The sequence below is a fragment of the Toxotes jaculatrix genome, chromosome 20 (assembly GCF_017976425.1).
Source record: "Toxotes jaculatrix isolate fToxJac2 chromosome 20, fToxJac2.pri, whole genome shotgun sequence".
Classification (NCBI taxonomy): domain Eukaryota; kingdom Metazoa; phylum Chordata; class Actinopteri; family Toxotidae; genus Toxotes; species Toxotes jaculatrix.
This window is the reverse complement of record NC_054413.1, coordinates 17748126-17770372: the sequence shown is the minus strand read 5'-3', so window position 1 is coordinate 17770372 and position 22247 is coordinate 17748126. Positions and strand designations below refer to the sequence as shown.

The following is a 22247-nucleotide window of genomic DNA, read 5'->3' as shown; positions in this document are numbered from 1 at the left end:
ACTTGGCCACACTGACCTAAACACTGCCAATTCAGTTGTATATAAAAAAATATTTTAACAATATCCACTTTTAATCAAGGGGGGAATTGTAGGTTTCAGAAGTAAGGATCACTTCCGCGTTCAAAAAGCTGCAGTTCCACAGCTGCCGCTGGGGGCTAGCTCCAGAAGTTAGCAATTCTCCATTAACCCCCATGTTAAAATAGCCAACTTTACAGCCTAAAAAACATATTTACAGCCTGGTACATTTTTTGTTTTTGGTCTCTATTGATAGTTTCCACTGAACTATTTTTTTTTGTACCACAACCGTTTTAGTGTTATTTAGGCTTAAAATTCTTACTTAAAGCGTGGTTACGTTGAGTGACAGCCCCATAGACAGGCACTGGCACTTAGCTCTTTGCTAAAGCATCGGCTGGGCTAGGCGGCTACATCCAGCAGTTGACGGGGGCTGCAGTGTCCGTGTTTGTTTGCCAATGTTTGGATAGGTTTTTGTGACAATATGGCTTGTTGTAGTGTGGACTGTACTAACCGACCGTCGAAGAAGTCTGTGTTGCAGTTTTTTCGGTAAGTAAATTTCTCACTATTTTACCTGGATGTTTACACTAATTACCATGTATTAGCATATTTTGCCACTAGCTTATGACTTAATTGCCGATTTATGGTCGCTGCTGATACAGATAGAGGACCGGAGCAGCTGATGTTAGGAACGCTGTCGTGGTGTGTTCAGTGCTCTCAGAGTTTTGCGGGAATACTAGGCTACAATTTTATTTCGTTTAATTTTTCTGTTTAAAAAGTCCGACATTGCATGGACAGAGCAGCTCCGTCAGTAAGCGGCTGCTGTTGTTTGTGTGCTGCTGTAACTGTAACTGGATAGTGGATAGAAGCAGCTGTGAAAGCCGGTAAATATTAAATATTGAATGGAAGGACCGTGGGGGTACATTAGACAAAATAGATTGGGACCCACTACTCTTGACGCAATACAGGTGGACATGATTACAATACATTTATTGTGACAAGGTTGATCAAATTATTAATTTATCCAATACTTGAATATGTTTTTAACTAAGTACTTGAAAAAGTAATGATTCTCATCAGCCTTAGCTGTACTTTGTGTTTGGTGATAATTGACAAGTGTTACCAGGCTAATATACCAAACTAATACTGGACATGGAAAACAATACACCTGCTAAACATTAGCTTTGTCACTGTGGACATGTTAGCATGCAGGCATTAACATCAGCACAAATCACCACTGTGCTTTTGTACAGCCTCATGCAGCTGCTAAGGCTGCAGACTCTTCTTTCTTCTTGTCTGAATGTAATATAACCTGCACCTCTAAATTCCTTCTCTGTCTCTATACTCTTTCTTCCCACCCTTCTTCACAGAAATGATGATGAAGAACTAACACTGACTCAGCTAATTGTTATCTCTAACAGGACACACAATGGCTTCAAGGCTGCAGGGGAAAGCTAGCTTTGCCCTACACGGAGGACAAGTAAAGAAGTCAATTATGACACACTCTTTTGCTTATACTCTTAAAGCAAAAATCTTCTGACAACAGTAGCTTTTCCTCGTATGGCGGTGACAGCTGTGTTTGAGCCTCCGCTCTGGGGTCAAGAGGTCAGACTTGGGATAGTGGTGAGTCTAAAAGCCTTCAGTCCCCATGTCTGTTGACACGCTTCATTGAATAAATGCCCCCGTCGTCCTTCCCGAAATGTGTCTCTTTACAGGATTAGGCTCTGACAAACATCTCTTTATTCTGTGGCTCAGGCTCCACCACCCCCGCAGTCACCTACAGTGTCCTGCGATGTTTGACGGGATGAGGTCAAAGGATGTGTCTGTCACAGGTCTGGTGACCAATGCTTGCCATCCCAGCTGTGACATTGCCACTAATGGCCAATGGCAGCGGGTTCAGATGCTACTGTACATCCCAGGAGTCAACCCCCACATTTAAAACCCTGGATCTGGGGCTCTGCTCCCCCCATAAGGCAAAGGCATCACTCCCCTAAGGAATGTATTGGATACTGCTGGACAGAACAAAAAAGAAAAAATAGTGATGGAAAAAAAATGACAAACACAAAAAAACCCATGACTATTTATTAACAAACCAAGGACCTTTTGTGGCAAAAATCCAAAGAGTTTCCAAAAGCACTTCAAAGGTAAGGGCACCTTAATAATAGCTGTCAATGGATTGGTTTGATTGGTTTATATGGATGGGATATAGAGCATATGCATATATGCATATAGCATATGGACTTTTTTTTTTCCTTTACAGGAATTTTAAGCAAAAATATTCAGGAGAGGACCATGGAGACACTACTTCTGATTCTTCTTGGACTTCAGACAGTGATGGGAATGGGGTGAGTCAGTCGTAGCGGGATTAAGCATTTTTATAGGCAGTATATGGTATAGGTGAGAGGAGACGAGAAATGTAGTTCAGAGAGATAAAGTGTGGTAAAAGTCATAAGTGAGATTCACCTGTCTGAGTGCAGCACAATAACCATGGTTAAAACCATGCTAAATTCATGTTAAAATAATGTTTCTCCAAACACAAGTGCTCATTTCTTTCAATAACCCACTGACCAACTCAGTTGCAGTAGAAATACTCATTAAAGTAGATGTAAAAAAAAAAAAAAAAAAAATCACACCAGAATTTGTAACGTGGTTAAGGTTCATGTACTTGTAGTATTTAGGATTTTGTTTGAGTTGAAGTCTTGAATTCCAGGACCTTGAGTCTAATGGTCAAGTACCTTTGTGCAAACCGGTACACTTAAACATGAAGTCTCAGAGAGGAAATTAAATCCATGTATCATGTTGTAGACACTGGTGCGAACACGTAGTGGAGGACAAAGTGGAGCGAGTCCTGTCCCCACGACTGCAGCTTGAAGTGAGCTGCTCTGAGGTGTATCAGTATAACACCCAGGGCTGGAGGCTAGATGTGGACCGGATGCGTGTCAAGCATGGAGGCGATGACGGCATCGCACTATACTACAAACAGCAGGGGCCCAAGGCGTCCTGCTTCTTGTACAAGTGAGTAAACCTTTGAGTAATTGTCTCTTAGTCTCTAAGGGGCTCAGATGGGGTGTTCTCAGTTCAAAGGACAAGTTTTCTTCAGTTCACAGTTATTACATCAGTATTTCTCAATTATGTCAATCTGATGAATAAGCTTCCTTAGAGAAATGTTTGGGCAGATCATGTTTCTTCATGTGTTTATGCGTTGCGGTGGTTGGTAAGTGCATCTGCGCAGGTGGGTGTGATCAAGTGGGAGTAGCAGAAACCCATGAGTGTTACACCTCCCATGACAGTTGAATGAATTCATGCAGTATTATGAATACGATGACTTATAACCCGATGCATCTGTCCACCTCAGACCCCCAGAGATGGAGACCCACATGGTGAACAAGACAGTGAGGGCGTGCTGTGAGGGCTGGGGCGGCTCACGCTGCTCAGAGGGTGAGGACAAGAAACCAACACATCAGTTCCATGTAAATTAGGGTCTTAAAAAAGACAGTGCACATTTTATTAGCAGCTTTCATTATTTTCAAATAAATAAATCACTATAACTACTGTTATAAATATTATCATAATAGAGTAAAACAGCTTAACTGATTTATCACTGGTTTCTCTTAAGACCCAAAGCTTTCAGGGATTTAAGAAAATACACCTCTAACTGTATCTCACTCAGCTCAAACATCTAAAAGTGGTCTCTATCAGATCAGACATTTTCTTTGTATGCCCCATTGTTTTTATTCTCCCTCTCTCTCTGAACCCTTCTTCTCCTTTTTCAAATGTTATCTCTCTGTTATCTTCCTCCCAGGTGTGGGTGTGCGTGGTCAGTGTTACTCTACGTGGAACTGTGAGGAGTTCCCTGGAATTCATAACTCCTCCCTCATGCCCATGGAGCAGTGCTGCAGCAGCCTGTGGGGACTGACCTGGAGAAATGCCTCTGACCAGACCTGCTTGTCCTGCACCTACACTCTGCTTCCTGGTCAGAAAACATTCATGCAAGACGAGACGACCTTTTACCGAAAGTTGTACATGCAGCAGCTTCTGACTTAACTCTGAATCTCTCTCTCTCATACTCATCATCTTCATCAGGACATCAGTGTTTGTATTTCATATGACTACATCCCATAATGTACTAAATTCATTACTTTTACTACTTCTCCCTCTTCCCTCCCTTTTCTCCAGACTCCCAGTCCTCCCCACTGGTGCGTAGCGGCCTGCTGGGTAGTGCCAGGGTGCCTCAGGGTTCGGCCACTTGCACGTCCTGGGGTGGATCCCACTACCGCACCTTTGACAGGAAGCACTTCCACTTCCAGGGCAGCTGCACTTACCTGCTGGCCTCCTCTACTGATGGGACATGGGCAGTCTACATCAGTACAGTCTGTGATGGGAGAGGAGACTGCACTAAGGTATGAAATGTGGCAGATTCCACCACTGATGGGGTTAATAAAGCTCTTATCAACTCTGTCCTTTCAATGTCACTCTTAGTTGGGGGCCAGTGAAAGCCAGTTTGGCCTATGACTTTGATTTTATTTGCCATTGTGCAATAAAAACAGTATGATGGAAATATTTGCTGATAACTTGTTTTATGTGTATGTATCTGTGGCCGTTTCTTTTCAGGCTTTGAGGATGATGCTGGGTCTAGATCTGGTTTCCGTTCATCACAGGAACTTAACGCTGAACAACTTTCCCGTTCCAAATGGAGAACCTCTTTTCCAAAATGGTGAACTGTTTTTATCTGTCTCTCTCTCAGCCTCATTTCTAGTCTGATATTGTCAACCAGGCAACATCAGTGTGGGTTACAATAAGAGAAAACCCCTCTTATGCTCTTCCATCATGACTCAGATCTGTACTCAACCATCTGAACCAAGTGTACTTAAATAAAAAAAATAGACTTCAAACTGCGTTGAAGTTCTTATCTCAAGTTCTTATCTAACAAGTAAAACTTAACAATGTCACAAGTAATAACTTGACTTTATATCCATTTACTAAGTAAGTTAAATGGATGGATGGGTGGATGATTGTACATACTACGGGTTAATTTTCTTTGCAATGTTATGCATGCACGAGAAATACAATTCACTGACTGTAAAAATGAAATGCTGTTGATCAACAACATGGTGCATTAAAGCAGAAACAAAATATATAACTTATATTTTTCTTCTTCTTACAGGAGTCAGTGTCCATTGGCTGGGGGACTTTGTGTTTGTGGAGAGTGGCCTGGGTGTGAGGGTGAAGTTTGACCTGGTCAATACGGTTTACCTGACAGTGACCGCTGAGCACCTGGCCGCCACCAGGGGCCTCTGTGGAGTCTACAACAACAACGCTGATGGTGAGAGAAGTGCATTAAACACCAGTTCACACAATAATCACATCAGGGGTTATTTGTTAACTATTTTCTGTCTTATTAAGGCACTGATCAGTCAAGTAGTGCTTGTTCTCATTTACTAAAGGACCACAGACGGACGACTGCTGCAGAGGAAAGAGTGACATTGAATGTCTTAGGTGTGTGGTGTGATGTGAAAGCAGGCGTAAAATCTGCAGCACACACAGAGGATTAGAGACTTTAGCTTTAACTTGACTCACTCTGTCTGTGCAGACATAACACTGTATTTGTTTCTGCTGTCATAGATGATTTTACCACAATGGGTGGAACTGTGTCCCAGTACGCCGCCAGCTTCGGTAACTCATGGAAAGTTCCTGACCAGCAGAATCAAGTAATGCACTGAACACATTATTTATTTCCTTTTTTTTTTTTTTTTTTGCAGCGTGAATTATTTTTCTTTATAAAACACTTATATGAGATATATGTGATGTCTGATTATATGTTCAAAGAAACCACATCATAGTAAAGCTTCAGTTATGATCCAGAAATTCAGCTGCCAACAAAAAATAAAAGCAACCCACCAGGTTGTAGGGGAACAGTTGTTTTTGGTGTGAATGCAGAGTTCTGTGACACTTGACTGTATTTCTTTGTCTGTCTCTCTTTGTCCCATGCTTCCCTCAGGGCTGCAGCGATGCGGCTGAGCTCGGTCACAGCTGTGATGTCTCAGGACACCCTGCCCTACGTAGACAGGCAGAATCTGTGTGTCATCAACTGCTAGAAAACCCCTTCGCAAGCTGCCACACCCGGGTCAGACACCCCTGATACTTATCACTGTCACATGGCGTTACCGCTGTTTGCTAACTGGATCCCACGGTCCTTTTGGACATTGAGATGCAAAGAGATTCTTTCATCTAATTTCTTTGAAAGCCGAGCCTGTAATGAGCGGTAAATCAAAAAGCTCCTTAAAGTAAATAATTTACCAGATATCAGTTGATAGAGCAGTTCCAAGAAATGCGTTTGACTGGTGCAAGCCATGGGACTTTCTTAAAGACAAATGAATGATTGTAATGACTGTGGAAAGCAGTAAGTAACAGCTGAACATCAGTGGCAGTGACTAGTTTTAGCTCAAGGTACATTCATCACTGCATAGAAATCCTTTTGAAACCTGTCTAGCATTATCACACACTGAAATGAATGAATGAGAGTAACAAAATTCTGTGCATTACATCTATTTCTCTGTGCACTGCATCTCTCTGGTTTCACCTGTCACCCATTACTGGTGCAGTCATTGCTTATATAACATAATGTAGTTCATAATATGCATGTTTACATATCCTGTTCATGTATTTTGTGAAGATTTTCCATAAATCTGGTTGTGTTTGTGTCTCTCAGTTGGACCCAGCAGCATACATCGACACCTGCCTCTACCTGTACTGCAGCCTGCCACCCAAAGAGAGGGATGGGGCAGTGTGTGACACTTTGGCCAGCTACGCTCGAGAGTGTGCCCAACAACACGTCATCATCGCGTGGAGGACGGCCACCCTCTGCGGTAGTGAAATATGTTCATTTGGCTTAGGTTTTAAAGAGGACACAAAACATTTAGTGCAAATTGTAATTCTTTCTTTAAAGGACTCTGTCAACACAATGTGAATTTAGCATTATTTTACATTCAAAATGCTGATTGTGGGGCCTGTGTCCCCAAGCTAGTTCAACTTGGTCTGGCTCTCTTGGGGTTTGGAGTAGCTTTACTGAGCCTAACACTGGTTGTCCTGGATAACCTTTATCACAAACTTTATCATCTCCTTTTCCTTCTGTTTTCTCTGTCTCTCCAGGTCGTGTCTGTCCCAGAGGCCAGGTGTTTTCGGACTGTGTGTCCTCCTGTCCCCCCAGCTGTGCATCTCCCCAACCCCCAGGACCTGCTGCGGCCGTTGGCCAGTGCAGGGAGGAGTGTGTGGGGGGCTGCGAGTGTCCGCCAGGCCTCTACCTTCACCAGGGACTCTGTCTAAAAAGAGACGATTGTCCTTGTTTCCATCGCAGACGCACCTACCGGTCAGGGGACAGGATACAGCAGAAATGCAACACCTGGTGAGGATGTTTAGTTGTTTCTTACACTTACCTCTGTTTTCCCTTTTAACACCAGTCGTTCTTCTATTTCACCCTTAATCCTCCCAGTGTGTGTCGAGCAGGCCAGTGGCAGTGTAGTGGGGAGAAGTGCGCAGCCCAGTGCAGCCTGATGGGGGCACTACAGGTGACCACCTTTGACAAAAAGAGGTATTCACTGCAGGGTGGAGAGTGCCCCTTCACTGCTGTGGAGGTGAGAACCATGCACACCGGTTACATTAACTATGAGGTGCTTTAGTGTGTGTGTGGTGGTCACTTCTCCTCTGTGCTCTGTGTGTGTTCAGGACTTTGTTGACAGGAAGCTTGTGGTGAATGTGCGCTGTGGAGAGTGTACAGCAGGAGGAGGAGGAGGAGGAGGAGGCCTGGGTTGTCTAAGGGAGATGTCAGTCACAGCACTCCGCACCACAGTCACCATCACTGACACTGGTGAGTTCGTTTAACACTTTGAACTTGACTTGTCATTCCTGTTAGTACTGCAGAGTCAGTTTTAAGTGTCCTTGGTTTCACTGGGTCTTTTCTGTGGAGAGGACTCTTCATCCTGAATGTGGTCTCACTGACAGTTGGTACTGTTGCTTCCAGGTACAGTGACACTGAATGGGCAGAGAGAGGCGCTACCTGTGGTGTCAGGGGACCTGGTTGTGCGTAGAGCCTCCTCTTCATCTCTCATCGTCCAGACCTTTGGAGCACAGCTACTCTGGTACCTAGATGGACCCTTAGCCCTCATCACCTTGCAACCTGGGTTTGCAAACAAGGTGACCTTCACATTACAGATGGTTCATTCACCAGTGGCATTTTAGGTCCCCAGTTCAAAACATTCTTAGATGCAGGGTGGTGATAAATTGAAACTTTGAGACCAAACAAAAATCACACAATGTGTATTGAAGGTGCGCGGCCTGTGTGGAACACTGACCTGGAACCAGCATGATGATTTTACCACCCCAGAAGGAGACGTGGAGAACAGCGTGTCATCCTTTGCAGGGAAATTCACATCAGAGCACTGCACTGTACCTGGAGGAGCTCCACCTGATCCCTGCACCACATACACCCAGAGGAGATACTATGCAGAGACAGTGTGCTCCATCATTCACAGCCCCGTCTTTCAGGTGGTGTATGTGGAACGTGTTAAATCTCCTGCTATCTCAGGACTGCGTTCATCTCCACCTGTCTCCTTCTCGTTTATTCACACCTGCGCCTTCCCCTGTAATCCTGTAGGTGTGCCATGACGTGGTGGAGAGGGAGCCCTATTTCCGTCTCTGTCTGTCGGAGGTTTGTGGCTGCGCTCCGCCGAAGGCCTGTCACTGCACCGTCCTCACCGCCTATGCCCGACACTGCGCTCAGGAGGGCGTCGCAGTCCAGTGGCGCAACCACACCTTCTGCCGTAAGTAGGAAGGCGATTGGCTAAGACGTGAATGAAGCAGTAATTGTGTGTTTTTCTCAGCGAAGTCAGAGGAAGGTTCATTCAAATGGCATTCAAATGTCATATGAGTAATATCAGACATCACTGACAGGATCGTGAATGGTCCAAGACACAAGTACTGTGCACAACTGTGACATTATCCTAAGGTGTAGAGCGACACGACATTTCCCTCATCTCCTTTTCTCCCCAGCTGTCCAGTGTTCAGGGGGTCAGGTGTACCAGGAGTGTGGCCGTGCGTGCGGAAGCTCCTGTTCCGACCTGCGTCAGGGCTGGGGCTGTGATGACGGCGGCGGCGGAATGGGCCTTAGGATGTGTGTTCCAGGTTGCCAGTGCCCAGCAGGACTAGTGCAGGACCACCAGGGCCAGTGTGTGCCCATCACCATGTGCCCCTGTGTGCAAGAAGACAAGACGTACAAGCCTGGGGCTGTCATTCAGAACCACTGTAATACCTGGTATGTTGTATGGAAGAACTCTCGGCTGGGATTTCACATTTTAGTTCAAATCAGCTTCTTACTGCCACATTTTATTATTTTTTTTTTTATTTTGACTTTGAATGTCTTTGGTTTAAAGTATTTGCTGAATCAGGTTGATGCAGTTTCAATCAGAAAATCAAAGGCTGCACTGAACTCAACTGAAACCCCAGTTGAAAGTTTTCTAGTTGGTGCTCACGTCTGCTCATTTCACAGGACCTCCTTTGACTCTTGATGGCTGAATTTCTCTTAGGTTAAATATTAACATCGGCTCACAGATGCAGCGCTGTAGCGATTATAGACAGCAGACATACTAAACCTGTCAACAGGAAACATTATGGTGGAGGTTAATTCAGTACAATCTCTTCCAGTCCCAATTGCGTGGGTCATATTTTACAGCGCATCATAAAAACAGGACCTTCCTTTTATGCTTATCAGCTTGCTGCCTTTATCATGAGGTAGACGTGATAAAGAATCAGAGGGCGTAAGCATGTTTTCTCCATTGACAGCTGAACACAACTTTGATACGCGTATATTGGCACAGTTTCATGAGTATGGTTCTGGTGGCTGAAACCACTCAGGTGACATACTGTATATCCAACTAAACAGTTTATTTCACAGACTTAACAACTTATCAGCACGTTTGTCCTGTTTGTCTTTGGGGACAATACAAAAGGTCAAGGGTCACTGTGACAGGATGTGTTTGTGTGCTGGTGTTTTGTAATAATGTAGGTAAATGATCAATCGTTGGTTTAGTTTTTGGATTTGACTGCATTTAGTCTGTCAGTATGGAAAAGTATTTTCTTGGTGTATTTTGACGTGAACTTACAGTCGCTCTGTGCGCCCCCCAGTGGTAGAGTTCAGAATCATTTGAATGATGTTAAAATCACAAACAAAACGTCTACACAGTAACTTTGGGTTAAACCCTTGCTTCAGTAAATTCCTGCGTATTTGAATGATTGAAACTGCCGACGTGTACGACAGCGTGTTATCCTCAGTGAGTCCCTGGTGGTGGAAGAGCTCTGATGAAATCGCTCTATGTTCCTGCTCCCTGCAACAGGATAGGTTGATTTCATTGCGTCTCTTCACCACATACCAGCAGTGATCATCACCCTGCGGATCTGAGTCATCCGTTCCATCACAGTAGTACCAGACAGCTGAATGGATTTGTCCCAGTCCGATTTTATTTTATGTGGACGTGTGTTCATTGTGTTGTAATTGCTGAGTTCTGTCCCTGCACTTGACCACTGACCTGATTAATTGCTATGATGAAATGTGAAATTTTGGACTGGATAATTATGACACCAATATAAAATATGGCATACAGTTTATCCAAGAGTGTAAGAGGTGTGATGAAATGATGTTCATCGTGTCTCTTAGCACATTTTTCTGTTGCCTTATCATATTTTATGGCTGCTGTTTAGAGTTTAGAAACAGTAAAGTGAAAATTATTGACCACTATTGATCCAGCAGAGATTTAGTTGCATGATCGAGGACGTGTTTATACATTAGAGCTCTAGATATCTTGATTTTTGCAGAACCATGGTCATTCATTACACTAAGACCTTTCTGTCAATCTGACTCTGCTCACTTCCCTTCGCAGTGTGTGTGAGCAGGGGCTGTTTAACTGCACTCAGGAGCGCTGTCAGGAGGTGAACCCGTGTCCAGGCTCTCTGATCTACTCCCCACGCTCCTGCCTGCTCACCTGCTCCAGCCTGGACCCTCCTGGCCAACAGCAGGGGCCCAGTGTCGGACAGTCGAGCTGCAGAGAGCCCCTGTCTGGCTGTGTCTGTCCCCAGGGAACTGTCCTACTAGTGGGTGAAAACTTTAAGGGTTAAGGATATGTTTTTGAAATGTGAAATGTTGACACTGCAGAGCTTTTTTCACAGCAGTCAGCTGAACAAAATAATAATACTCTGTGGGTTTGTCATTCTGGATGACAAATTGATAAAAATAAAAGAATATAAACAGTGACAGCAGGTGATGAGGTGTGTAGAGCTGTGGGTTTGCTTTTACCTTTGACTGAGCCAGGTAAGATTCTTCCTGTTAGCCTCTACTTTAGGTTTAGTATTCCTCAGAACTTAACTAGCTAACTGTTAATGTGTTTCTGTACCATGTTACAGGAAGACACGTTCACACATTGTGTCTATATATGAGTACTTATTATGAACTTCAGCTTCAGCCACATTGGGCTCCTTCCCAAGACTTTAAAAGGGTTAATTATGTCTAAGTGGATTAACTAACTAAGTGGAGTCCATCATGTCTTCCTCTTTACTCCAGGGTGATCGCTGTGTTCAGCCGGATGAGTGCCCGTGTCACCACAATGGTCGACTTTACTACAGCAACGACACCATCACTAAAGACTGCAACACATGGTAATGTATGCAGTTGTCTCACTGCACCACATCACTTCAGCCTTTAATTATCTCAGCTAGCCTTCATTCTTTGCTGCAGTGTGTGTAAGGAGCGCCGCTGGCACTGCAGCCAGTCTACTTGTGCGGGCGTGTGCGTGGCCACTGGGGATCCACACTATGTGACGTTCGATGGCCGCTGTTACTCTTTCCTGGGCGACTGCCAGTACGTGTTAGCAAGGGAGACCGGTGGTTTGTTCACTGTCACGGCGGAGAACGTGCCCTGCGGGAGCACCGGGGTCACCTGCACGAAGTCGGTCACCCTCAGCCTGGGAAATACCGTCATACACCTGCTGAGGGGTAAGAGAGACTGGTGGTGTTGGGTTTCACAGACATCATGGATCATGCTTTAGGAAATAGGTGGTTGAGATGAGCTGTCTCGTGTCTGTCACTTAGGTAAAGCTGTGACAGTAAACGGGATGCCAGTCGCTCTACCAAAGTCCTACAGTGGCAGTGGTCTGACTTTGGAAAGAGTCGGGCTGTTTGTGTCCCTGTCCTCCCGAGTCGGGGTCACTCTGCTATGGGATGGAGGTAGGACAAACATATAACTATCAGCTTTTCTTTTTTATTATTCTCAAACTGAACTTTAGCCATTATTATTGTAGAATTTCACAGATAGTTCTGTGAGTATTGCTTACAACTGTGGCTGTAGATGCAGGTTAAAGAACACACCAGCGGTAATGTTGTTGTCATCCCACATTCATCCCAGGTATGCGTGTGTACGTGCGTCTGGCTGCCCACCTGCGGGGTCGGGTCGGGGGCCTGTGCGGTAACTTTGATGGGGACGCGGAGAACGACTTCACAACACGGCAGGGCATCGTGGAGTCTACAGCCGAGCTGTTTGGAAACTCCTGGAAGGTCAGCCCCTCCTGCCCGGACGTGGCAGATCAGGACCTCAGAGACCCCTGTGCTGTAAGTTCATCACAGACGTGCACATTCACATACACGCTGACATGTGCAGGAACAGCAGACTTGGATCTACTTAATGACTTGGACACAGGTTTGACGATAACCTGTCTTTTGCTTTGTTTTTCTCATACGCGGCAAAATCAAACTAACTCCTCTCTCTCTTTGTTCTGTTCAGATGAACCCCCACAGAGTGACATGGGCTAGGAAGAGGTGTGCAGTCCTGACCCAGGAACTCTTCTCTCAGTGCCACCCTGAGGTGCCCTTCCAGCAGTATTATGACTGGTGTGTCTTTGATGCTTGCGGGTGAGTGACAGCACTAACCAAGTATAACCAGGTGGGTAAGTTCCACTGTAAGTGTACTGTTAATAATATTTTACTGTGTGTGTGTGTGTGTTTTAGCTGTGACTCAGGTGGGGACTGTGAATGTCTCTGCACAGCCATTGCTGCCTATGCTGAGGAATGTAACCGCCGAGGGGTCTACATCCGCTGGAGGTCCCAGGAGCTCTGTCGTATGTTGTGCATGCAACACGCTGTCACACACTGTCTCTTAAACACATGCACCACATGCAGGTCTTGTCTTATTGTCTTTCTTTAGCTGTCTTTTGTGTCTTTAATTCATTTTCAGCTCTGCAGTGTGAGAACGGACTGGTGTACGATCCCTGTGGTCCTGCCTGCTCTCTCTCTTGCCCCGGTGTCCAGCAGAGTCCACAGTCCCAGTGTGGCGCCCTCTCCTGTGTGGAGGGCTGCTTCTGCCCCGCTGGCACTGTCCGACATGGTAAAATAGATTCAGCAACTGGCACAAGAAGAAAGATTTTTAATTTTAACAACACTGTGTTCCCTCTTTTGCTGCCCTCAGGACAAACTTTCCATTATTGTGGCTTATAACTTAGAAAGCTGTCTGTTCTATAGGAGACAGCTGTGTTGTTCCTGCTGAGTGTCCATGTGAGTGGGATGGCTCCATGTTTCCACCTGGAACCACCATCACTCAGCACTGCCAAAACTGGTCAGTCGATCTAAATGTTTCTGAATCGTTTTTAAATGATGAAGGAAGTTTGATTTCACCATTAAAATTGAAGTTGTGTCATTTCTTTACGTCTGTGTGTGCAGTTCCTGTGACGATGGCGTGTGGCAGTGTGAGGGCGTGGCCTGCCCTCCTCCCTCTCCTCCCTGTTTAGAGTCAGAGTTTACCTGTGCTCGGGGACGTTGCATCCCCTCTCAGTGGGTGTGTGACAACGAGGACGACTGTGGCGACGGTTCAGATGAGCTCTGTCCGTCCACCTGCTCTCCAGACCAGTTCCGCTGTACGAGCACACCAAGGTGAATCAATCACAGCCACGGTTTGTGTGTGTGGAGATGATAATGATGTTAGCATGAGTTTTTGCATTTGGAAGAGTCATTCTTCACTTTGATTATCTAATATCTTGAATGAATAAAGTGAATTAACCCCGACCCTGCAGTGGACCATGTTTGAACCTGGCTCTGCGTTGTGATGGCCACCCAGACTGTGCTGACCAATCAGATGAGGAGTTCTGTGGACCGGCCACCCCCGTGCCCCTGTGCCCTCCGGGGGAGTTTCAGTGTGCCAACGGAAAGTGTCTGCCAGCCAGTCGTGTCTGTGATGGACGGCTGGACTGTGGCTTTGCTGATGGGTCCGATGAGCAAGGTGATCATGTAAAATACCTGAGCTTTAGCAGTGTTCTAACAAATACTGGATATTGTTGGTTTTCTGTGTCAGTTCTGTGTTTTTACATGTGGCTACACTTGAATGAATACTCCTCTGTACGTCTGTGACTGTGTGACTGACTGTACTTATGTCGCCTCAGACTGTGGTGTGGTGTGTGACGAAGGGGAGTTCCTGTGCGCTGGAGGACGCTGCATTCTCTACCTCCACCGCTGCGATGGACATGACGACTGTGGGGACCTCAGTGATGAGAGGGGGTGTGTGTTCAGTTCTGCTGAGTTGTGTTATTTAAAATACTCAGTGTTTAAATGGACTGGAACATAGAAATTATGCTTTATATTATATTTCAGGAAGTTATGTCAAATAATTAGAATCATTTGAAAATACTCTTCAGCCAATGTCAGTGCACAACATACAAATGATGTATCACACCACGTCATCATTATCTAATATTGTGGCTGGTTTCAGGTGTGTGTGTGCACCAGGGGAGTTTCAGTGCCCAGGGGACCAGTGTGTCCCTGCAGACAGAGTGTGTGACGGACATAGGGACTGCCCCTCTGGAACAGATGAAGCTGTCTGTCCAAGCAAAGGTACAAATAATAAAACAGTGCCAACCATCATTTAAATGCATTTATGCCTGAAGCCAACCCATGCTGCATGATTTGAGTAAGTAATGAAAGTTTAGAAAGAAATTTGAAACTTGTGTCATCCTCTTTTGTTTGGCAGTGACTTGTGCTCCTGACCAGTTTGCCTGTAGAGACGGGACGTGTGTTTCCACAACCATGCTGTGTGATGGGACATCAGACTGCCCGGGTGGAGAGGATGAGAACAGAACCGTTTGCTACACCGTTATCGTAACACCGTTACCCCCACATGTCACCCCGACTGTGCCCACTTCAGGTAAAAATCTCGGGGACATTTTTTTTTTTTTTTTGGTATTCACAGTTTTCTTACAGCTTCTTTGTCTTTCCAGCTTGTAGGTCCTATGAGTTCAGCTGTGCCACTGAGGGGCAGTGTGTGCCTCAGGCCTGGCGGTGCGATGGGGAGACAGACTGTATGGACGGCAGTGATGAGCAGCAGTGTACCACCCTCTGTGGCCCTGGCCAGGTTCCATGCCTCAGTGGGGACCAGTGTGTTGACCACCACCATCTCTGTGATGGGACTCCACATTGCAGGGATGCGTCAGACGAGAGCATAGACAACTGTGGTGGGTTCAATACAATAAAAGCTTAAAATTGTTTTGTTTTAAGCAAGACAGTCCCGGACTTTATATCATCTGAAGCAAGCTTTGTCTTAAGACGTTCTACTGGACATTGACAATGAGCCTGTCTGTCTGTCTTCTAGGCTCTACCCAGATACCTCCCTGTCCAGGCAGCTTCTCATGTGACAACCGCACCTGTGTGAACATGACACAGGTGTGCAACGGCGTCCCAGACTGTCCGCGGGGCGATGATGAGTTGGTGTGTGGTGAGTTCTCACGAGATAAGTAAAGTAAGCGACTATAGACAGGAAGGCCTGAACAAGGTTATGAAATAAGGAAATAAGGAGGAGGAAGGAAGGAAGGAAGGAAGGAAGGAGGGAAGGATAGAAAAAGAAAGGACCACATGGAGAAAATGGGGTAATGGATGAAAGAGACAAGAAGACATGAATGAGGGAAACATAAAGCCAGTCTTAGTAATTTGTGGGACGTTTGACAATATATTTGACATCTTGTTCTGTCCAGATAAAAACGTCTCACCAGTGCCCCCTGGCAGTAGGAACACCACCTGCCCTGAATTCAGCTGTATGGATGGATCCTGTATCCCCTTCAACATGGTAGGTGCTGGGTTTTAGGTGTGATGTATGTAGGCATAATTTCCACAAATGGCAAGCTATAATTTTTAGTTGGTGGCCATCTGCCAGCCAGATAAAAACAACAGCAAGCCCTTATATGCCTTTATCCCTCTCAGTTGTGTTTGACCAGTCCTGCTCACTTACCCCATCTAGGTTTGTAATGGTGTGGCAGACTGCCCAGACTCCTCACTAGCACCGCTTGGAGGCCCCACAGATGAGCAGGGCTGTAGAACATGGAGCGCTTGGGGTCCCTGGAGCCCCTGCAGCACCTCCTGTGGGACAGGCACCATGAGCCGGCAGAGAGCCTGCCCTCCAGGAGACCCACTGCGCCAATGTCGGGGACAGGACGTCCAGAGGCAGCAGTGCTTCAACACCACCTGCCCAGGTAAGGAGGTGGACCCAAAATACAAACATTTCAGAATGAACACTCTCCAAGTCTCGATGCGCAGTTGAAAATCAAATATGTATTTGTTATTAATATTTGATGCCTTGTCCTCCCCCCTTCAGTGGATGGTCAGTGGCTGCCCTGGGTGAGCTGGTCAAACTGTTCCAGTGGTTGTGGTGGAGTGCAGGTCCGACACAGAGGGTGCATCCCTCCTCGCTACGGAGGCCGAGACTGTTCTCAGCTCCCTGGACCATCCAACCTGGCCACGGAAATCAGTAAGAGCTGGAAACTAAGGATGAACTGATAATGAAATGATACCAAAGAAGTCACTGGTTGTACATATGGAAAGCAATGTCTCAGTTTTGTGCAATAATTAAATAATATAATGTCGATTCACCCAAAATTCTTTTCCTCCCTGTTTCACTCCAGAGCCTTGTCCTGACGATGGATGTGCCAACACCAGCTGTCCCACTGGGCTGGTGAGACACAGCTGTGCTCCCTGTCCAATGTCCTGTGCCCACATCAGGAGCGGGACAACCTGCGACCCCACAGCACCCTGCTTCTCAGGTCAGTCAGGAAGTATCAGGAATATCTTATGCTCCATTTTTCATTGTTCTTGCCACAGCCTCTTTTCTCGCTAATGTGTCTCTGTACCTTCAGGTTGCTGGTGTCCAGAAGGCCAGGTGATGAGCCATACGCAGCAGTGTGTGTCACCAGAGGAGTGTGTGTGTGAGGTGGCAGGGGTGCGCTACTGGGCGGGACAGCAGATAAAAGCGGACTGTGACATCTGTGTTTGCGAGAGAGGAAGACCTCAGAGATGTCAGCCCAACCCAGAGTGCTCAGGTGAGTCTGTCAAATGCACAAACCATACTGGGTCTGAGCATTCATACACGGTCAGTTTTGTCTTACTGTAGTGCACTGCGGCTGGTCCTCATGGTCTGAGTGGGGAGAGTGCTTGGGGCCCTGTGGTGTCCAGAGTGTTCAGTGGTCTTTCCGCAGCCCAAATAACCCCACCAAGCACGGAGACGGGAGAACGTGCAGAGGAATTTACAGGAAAGCTCGCCGGTAAGTTGTCTGCTCCTGTTGGGACTGATAACTACTCACTTCTACATCTAAACTACTAAATATTATATAGTCAGTTTTCGTGAAAGTGAACGGTTCTGTTGTGAATGATCATCTAGCATTACTCTAAATGCAAATACTTATTTTTGCACGCACGATTTCTAGAAATTCCTAAATTTAAATGAAGTTTGGTGTGGATATTTGTGGTCCACACAAGGTGAACCCTACTGGTTTCTCTGGATTTCCATGATCCCTCGAAAATAAAACCTATTGAACCCAAATTATTTTGAACCACATGTTGCAAACTTGCTGAAGATGACAAACTGTGTCCTTGGTGATCGTCTAAATTTCAACAACACCCCTGCGAGGTGTTAAAGAAATAGATATTTGTCACCTCTCGCATACATGTGTGTGTCTGTGTGTGTACAGGTGTCAGACGGACCCCTGTGATGAGTGTGAGTACCAGGGTCAGGCACATGCTGTAGGAGACAGATGGAGGTCAAAACACTGCCAGTTATGCCACTGTCTGCCCAACCTTACCGTGCAGTGTTCCCCCTATTGTCCATACGCTGCCACTGGATGTCCACAGGTAAGCGGCGAATTGTGTATTTGAGTGTGTCTGTGTTTGTGTGCATTTAGGCATGCATGCAATATGTGTACAGCATGTATGTGTGTATGTGGTTTGTGGAAATATGATACACAGTGACGTGTTTGCACGTTTTTCCTTTTATATTTGAGTATGTGACTGTCTGCACTTAAACGCATCCGTATCTCAGTCTTATCTCGTGTAAGCAGTCCACTGCACACTCTCCCCATCAAGACAGCCCCTGTTTTCTCTGGGTTCTTTGCTTTTCCTCTACATAGCTGTATGCCCTGGCAACTCTTCCACCCTGAGCGACAGTTATTTTGTTTGTGCAGGGTCAAAATCTGGTGCCTGGAGAGGGAGACAGGTGTTGCTACTGCCAAGGTAGAATCATGACTCTTGTTCCACTGTGTACACTGGTTAAATGTCATGAATAAAGTAATTTGCATTTCCCAGTTTTACATGACTAATTGCATTCAGTTCACACATGTTGTCTGAGGTTGGTTGTTTGATGCCTCTGCGTGTAGGGGAGAATGACACCATTCTTGTGACAGTTAGCCCTGCTTCTGTTACCTCCAAGCCAGCAGAGGATGCTACACCCCCTATTCCCACATATCCACTTCCTCCTGGAGGTGAGTGTGTTTCTCATATGATCTCTTGGTCGTGTAATTTCACAGGTAGAGGCAGAGCATTTGATCGCTTTTCACACGGTGTAAATTTGATGGAATCTCACCTCATCTCCTTCTCTGTTCAGACGAGTGTTGGTCTCCCCTCGGTGTCCTGTCTCTGCCGGCCTCGAGTTTCAGCGCCTCGTCACATCAGACTGGTCACCCACCTGAGGCAGCTCGCCTCCATGGATGGGACTCCCACAGAGATCTCCAGGTATACCAGTCCTGTTTAGTGTTAAAATTGTTAGCATGCTAACATGCAAAACTAAGATTGTAAATGGTTAATGTAAATATAAAGCATCAGTGTGTCGAAGTACAGCCTCACAGCACTGCTTGCATGCCTGTAGGTTATCAGTGTAATATTGCGTAGCATGAACACCAGGTGCAAAACATTTATCTGCAGGGCTGGAGTCCAGAACCCGAAGAATATAAGGACCTACCACAGCGGAGCCCCGAGGGACGCACAAGCAACACACAGAGCCCTTATCTACAGATAGACCTGCTGAAACCGTACAACATCACTGGTAAACATTCATGCAGACACCTTAACAAGTGGAGACTGAAATGACAATTTAGTGTGTTGTGTGGTAGTGAATTCCTGTGTGAAATTACGTACTGTGTGTCAGTGAAATAAATTGCAAAGTAAGTTCTATCTCTGTCTTTCTGCAGGTGTGTTAACTCAGGGTGGTGGTGTGTTTGGCACGTTCGTGTCCAGCTTTTACATCCAGTTCAGCCAGGATGGCAGACAGTGGTCCACGTACAAAGAGCTCGTCACTGATGCCCGGCCCAGAGCCAAGGTCAGACATCCAACCAAGCAGCTTTCCATCATATTACCTTGAAGGCCACGTTACATTGCTTTTTTTTTTCAGCTCTTGAGCTTGATGTGTTAACTTTCTCCCTCCAGGTTTTTCTTGGTAACCATGATGATCGAGGTGTGGCGGAGAGCAGACTGGACAGGATGGTGTCGGCTCAGTTTGTTCGCCTGCTGCCACATGACTTTCAGAACGGCATCTATCTTCGACTTGAGATTATGGGCTGTGGTGATGGTAAGTAGATCGTTTTTTGTTGTAGCTAATTTGTTGCTGTTTTGTTGGTCATTTTGTGCACAAATGCGCTTCTACAGTGTTCTCCTCTCCTCTTTCCCCCTTCAGGTTATCGCTGGTTAACTACCTCCACCCCTCCCTCGCCAGTCTCCCCAGCGGGCGGCTGCAGAGCGAAGGAGTTCCAGTGCAAAAACGGTCGCTGTGTGCCAGCAGGTCCACTGGGAGTTGTCTGCGATGGAGTCAATGACTGTGGGGATGGATCCGATGAGATGTACTGTGGTGAGCTTCTCAAACATAACACAACTTTAATTCCGTTATTCTCCTCAAACCCTTACTTTACCTCACAAAGTGCATTTACACACAATCTACTCACATTTTATACTCAAATCACACAAACCAAAAATGAACATAGAAATCATTTTTACTCAGTTACTAATCTCCACCTGCAGGTACTCAGCCCTCCTCTACCACCACCAGTCCACGCAGCTGCCCTGCTGGACAGTTCTCCTGTCCCCCACCAGGGGGCTGCATTGAGGCAGGGAAACGATGTGATGGTATCCCCCACTGTCCCAAAGGAGAGGATGAAGCTGGCTGCCACCCCCACGACAACTTCACAACCCAGTCAGACAGGTGGAGGAGGATTTTTATTGTGTCTATAAGTCATAATGTTAGTAGAAGTAACTGTATTGTTACCATTCTGAAACAATCTGCTGCTGAGTGATCTTTTTCTCTCATGTCATTCTTTGTGTGGTAAAGTCGTCAAATAGGATTTCAAGTGTTGTATTTACCGCTCTTCATTGTTTTCCACTGTGTTTACAGACCATACACACCCACCCCTGTTCCTCTCAGGACTCCATCCATGGCTGCTGTCACTCATGCTGCAGTAACACCAACAGTAAGGAAACATCCTTTCTAATTTAATCTACACTTAAAAGTAATAAATTGGCAAAAGGTTCTACCAGCTATGATACTCATGAGTCCAACAGAGTTACAATAATTAAAAAGAAGATATCTAAATATAGAAGAAGAACATTAAACACAGAGAAATTGTTCTTAAAGAACAATTTATCAGTGATTGCTATGGTTGCTGAAAAAAACATGATCATCTTGAAAGGTCTTATTGGTTTAAATGTACATTGTTTGTATTAGAACATTTAAATTTTCTTGTCAGGATTTTAAAATAGTGATGTATTTATTTTGGAGACAAGACCAAGGATGAGAAATCCCATAAATTACAGGTGTCAATAGCAACATGCACTTTATTTTTTCATTTGTTTTCTTATTTGTTTACAGGGTGGTGGCCCAGGATATCGTGGTGAGTGTTAAATCCAGTTTAGATGGATTTTTTTTTTTTTTTGTGTTGTGAGAACAGAAGCTTCTATTTATTTCTTATAAAAACAAATCAGGTATTGCTGCAAACCAAAATGCTTAAATGTCTTGCGTTTGAAGTATTTCTTTTGCCGGACTGGTTTCTGTTGGATTGCATTAAGATTCATCTTATTCTGCAGGTATCTGCTCCTCTCCCCTTGGGCTGGAGGACGGGAGAATTCGATACGGTCAGCTGACCTCATCCTCACATCGTGAGAACAACCCTGCTGATGCTGGGAGACTAAACATCGTCCCTAATGTGTGAGTGGTCTGGTATTTGTGTGGCTCTTAAAGCAGTTGCTGTTCACTTTCTGAAAACGAGAGTGTAAGGCGTACTGAGAAATAACAAACCATACCCTCTTCTGTGTAGTCAGGTTATGGAGCCTGGGTGGAGTCCCTTGCCTACAGATGCCCAGCCATATTTTCAGGTGGACTTCCTGGAGCCCATGTGGGTATCGGCGGTGGTGATGCAGGGTAGCGAACGCATGCGGGGCTACCTCACTAAATACCGCCTGGCCTTCGCGCTGCACAGCAGCCTCTTCACAGATTACACAGAGAATGGGAAACCTGGTGGACCTGCTGAGGTATTTCTTGTAATTCGGACTCAGAGTCATGTTTCACATCGGGTTATTTCTGTATTTGTGTGTAGCTGTGTACAGTGAACATATTCTGCCTGGAAAATCCAGTGCATCATTACATGTGTAACTATCTTCTTGGTTTGTGGTGTAGGTGTTCGAGGTGCGGATGGTGGGCAGGACCCCTGTGACCCGCCGGCTCGATCGACTGGTCAGAGCTCGCTACCTGCGCATCATCCCAGTGGAGTTCAGACACACCTTCTACATGCGTGTTGAGATCCTTGGGTGCAGAGGAGGTGAAGAATTTGACTAAATGCACAAGTACATGATAATGATTAAAATCCTCAGGACTTCCAAATGTCTGTTGTAAAGCTGACTTCACATCAGTGATA

At 45.7% G+C, this 22247-nt stretch overlaps 1 protein-coding gene across 1 annotated transcript in view; it reads left to right on the top strand.

The window, feature by feature from the left end:
• The first annotated feature begins 2304 nt into the window (after positions 1-2304).
• Positions 2305-22247, top strand: part of sspo (SCO-spondin) — a 56140-nt gene continuing 36197 nt past the window's right edge. The window contains exons 1-53 of the mRNA XM_041065404.1: positions 2305-2357; positions 2818-3027; positions 3368-3450; positions 3815-3985; positions 4189-4412; positions 4624-4726; positions 5177-5335; positions 5635-5720; positions 6011-6136; positions 6722-6878; positions 7162-7414; positions 7502-7643; positions 7735-7876; positions 8030-8202; positions 8335-8553; positions 8663-8828; positions 9058-9319; positions 10941-11151; positions 11618-11712; positions 11792-12048; positions 12145-12279; positions 12458-12660; positions 12833-12960; positions 13057-13166; positions 13283-13432; positions 13567-13660; positions 13765-13974; positions 14115-14320; positions 14481-14595; positions 14807-14928; positions 15065-15238; positions 15312-15545; positions 15683-15805; positions 16062-16153; positions 16325-16556; positions 16679-16831; positions 16986-17123; positions 17217-17399; positions 17471-17621; positions 18048-18207; positions 18537-18585; positions 18729-18833; positions 18956-19083; positions 19273-19393; positions 19539-19666; positions 19774-19915; positions 20021-20191; positions 20362-20542; positions 20732-20807; positions 21206-21227; positions 21421-21541; positions 21651-21864; positions 22010-22151. Coding sequence (XP_040921338.1) covers positions 2305-2357; positions 2818-3027; positions 3368-3450; positions 3815-3985; positions 4189-4412; positions 4624-4726; positions 5177-5335; positions 5635-5720; positions 6011-6136; positions 6722-6878; positions 7162-7414; positions 7502-7643; positions 7735-7876; positions 8030-8202; positions 8335-8553; positions 8663-8828; positions 9058-9319; positions 10941-11151; positions 11618-11712; positions 11792-12048; positions 12145-12279; positions 12458-12660; positions 12833-12960; positions 13057-13166; positions 13283-13432; positions 13567-13660; positions 13765-13974; positions 14115-14320; positions 14481-14595; positions 14807-14928; positions 15065-15238; positions 15312-15545; positions 15683-15805; positions 16062-16153; positions 16325-16556; positions 16679-16831; positions 16986-17123; positions 17217-17399; positions 17471-17621; positions 18048-18207; positions 18537-18585; positions 18729-18833; positions 18956-19083; positions 19273-19393; positions 19539-19666; positions 19774-19915; positions 20021-20191; positions 20362-20542; positions 20732-20807; positions 21206-21227; positions 21421-21541; positions 21651-21864; positions 22010-22151 — 8005 coding nt within the window. The remainder of the gene's footprint in view (positions 2358-2817; positions 3028-3367; positions 3451-3814; positions 3986-4188; positions 4413-4623; positions 4727-5176; positions 5336-5634; positions 5721-6010; positions 6137-6721; positions 6879-7161; positions 7415-7501; positions 7644-7734; positions 7877-8029; positions 8203-8334; positions 8554-8662; positions 8829-9057; positions 9320-10940; positions 11152-11617; positions 11713-11791; positions 12049-12144; positions 12280-12457; positions 12661-12832; positions 12961-13056; positions 13167-13282; positions 13433-13566; positions 13661-13764; positions 13975-14114; positions 14321-14480; positions 14596-14806; positions 14929-15064; positions 15239-15311; positions 15546-15682; positions 15806-16061; positions 16154-16324; positions 16557-16678; positions 16832-16985; positions 17124-17216; positions 17400-17470; positions 17622-18047; positions 18208-18536; positions 18586-18728; positions 18834-18955; positions 19084-19272; positions 19394-19538; positions 19667-19773; positions 19916-20020; positions 20192-20361; positions 20543-20731; positions 20808-21205; positions 21228-21420; positions 21542-21650; positions 21865-22009; positions 22152-22247) is intronic.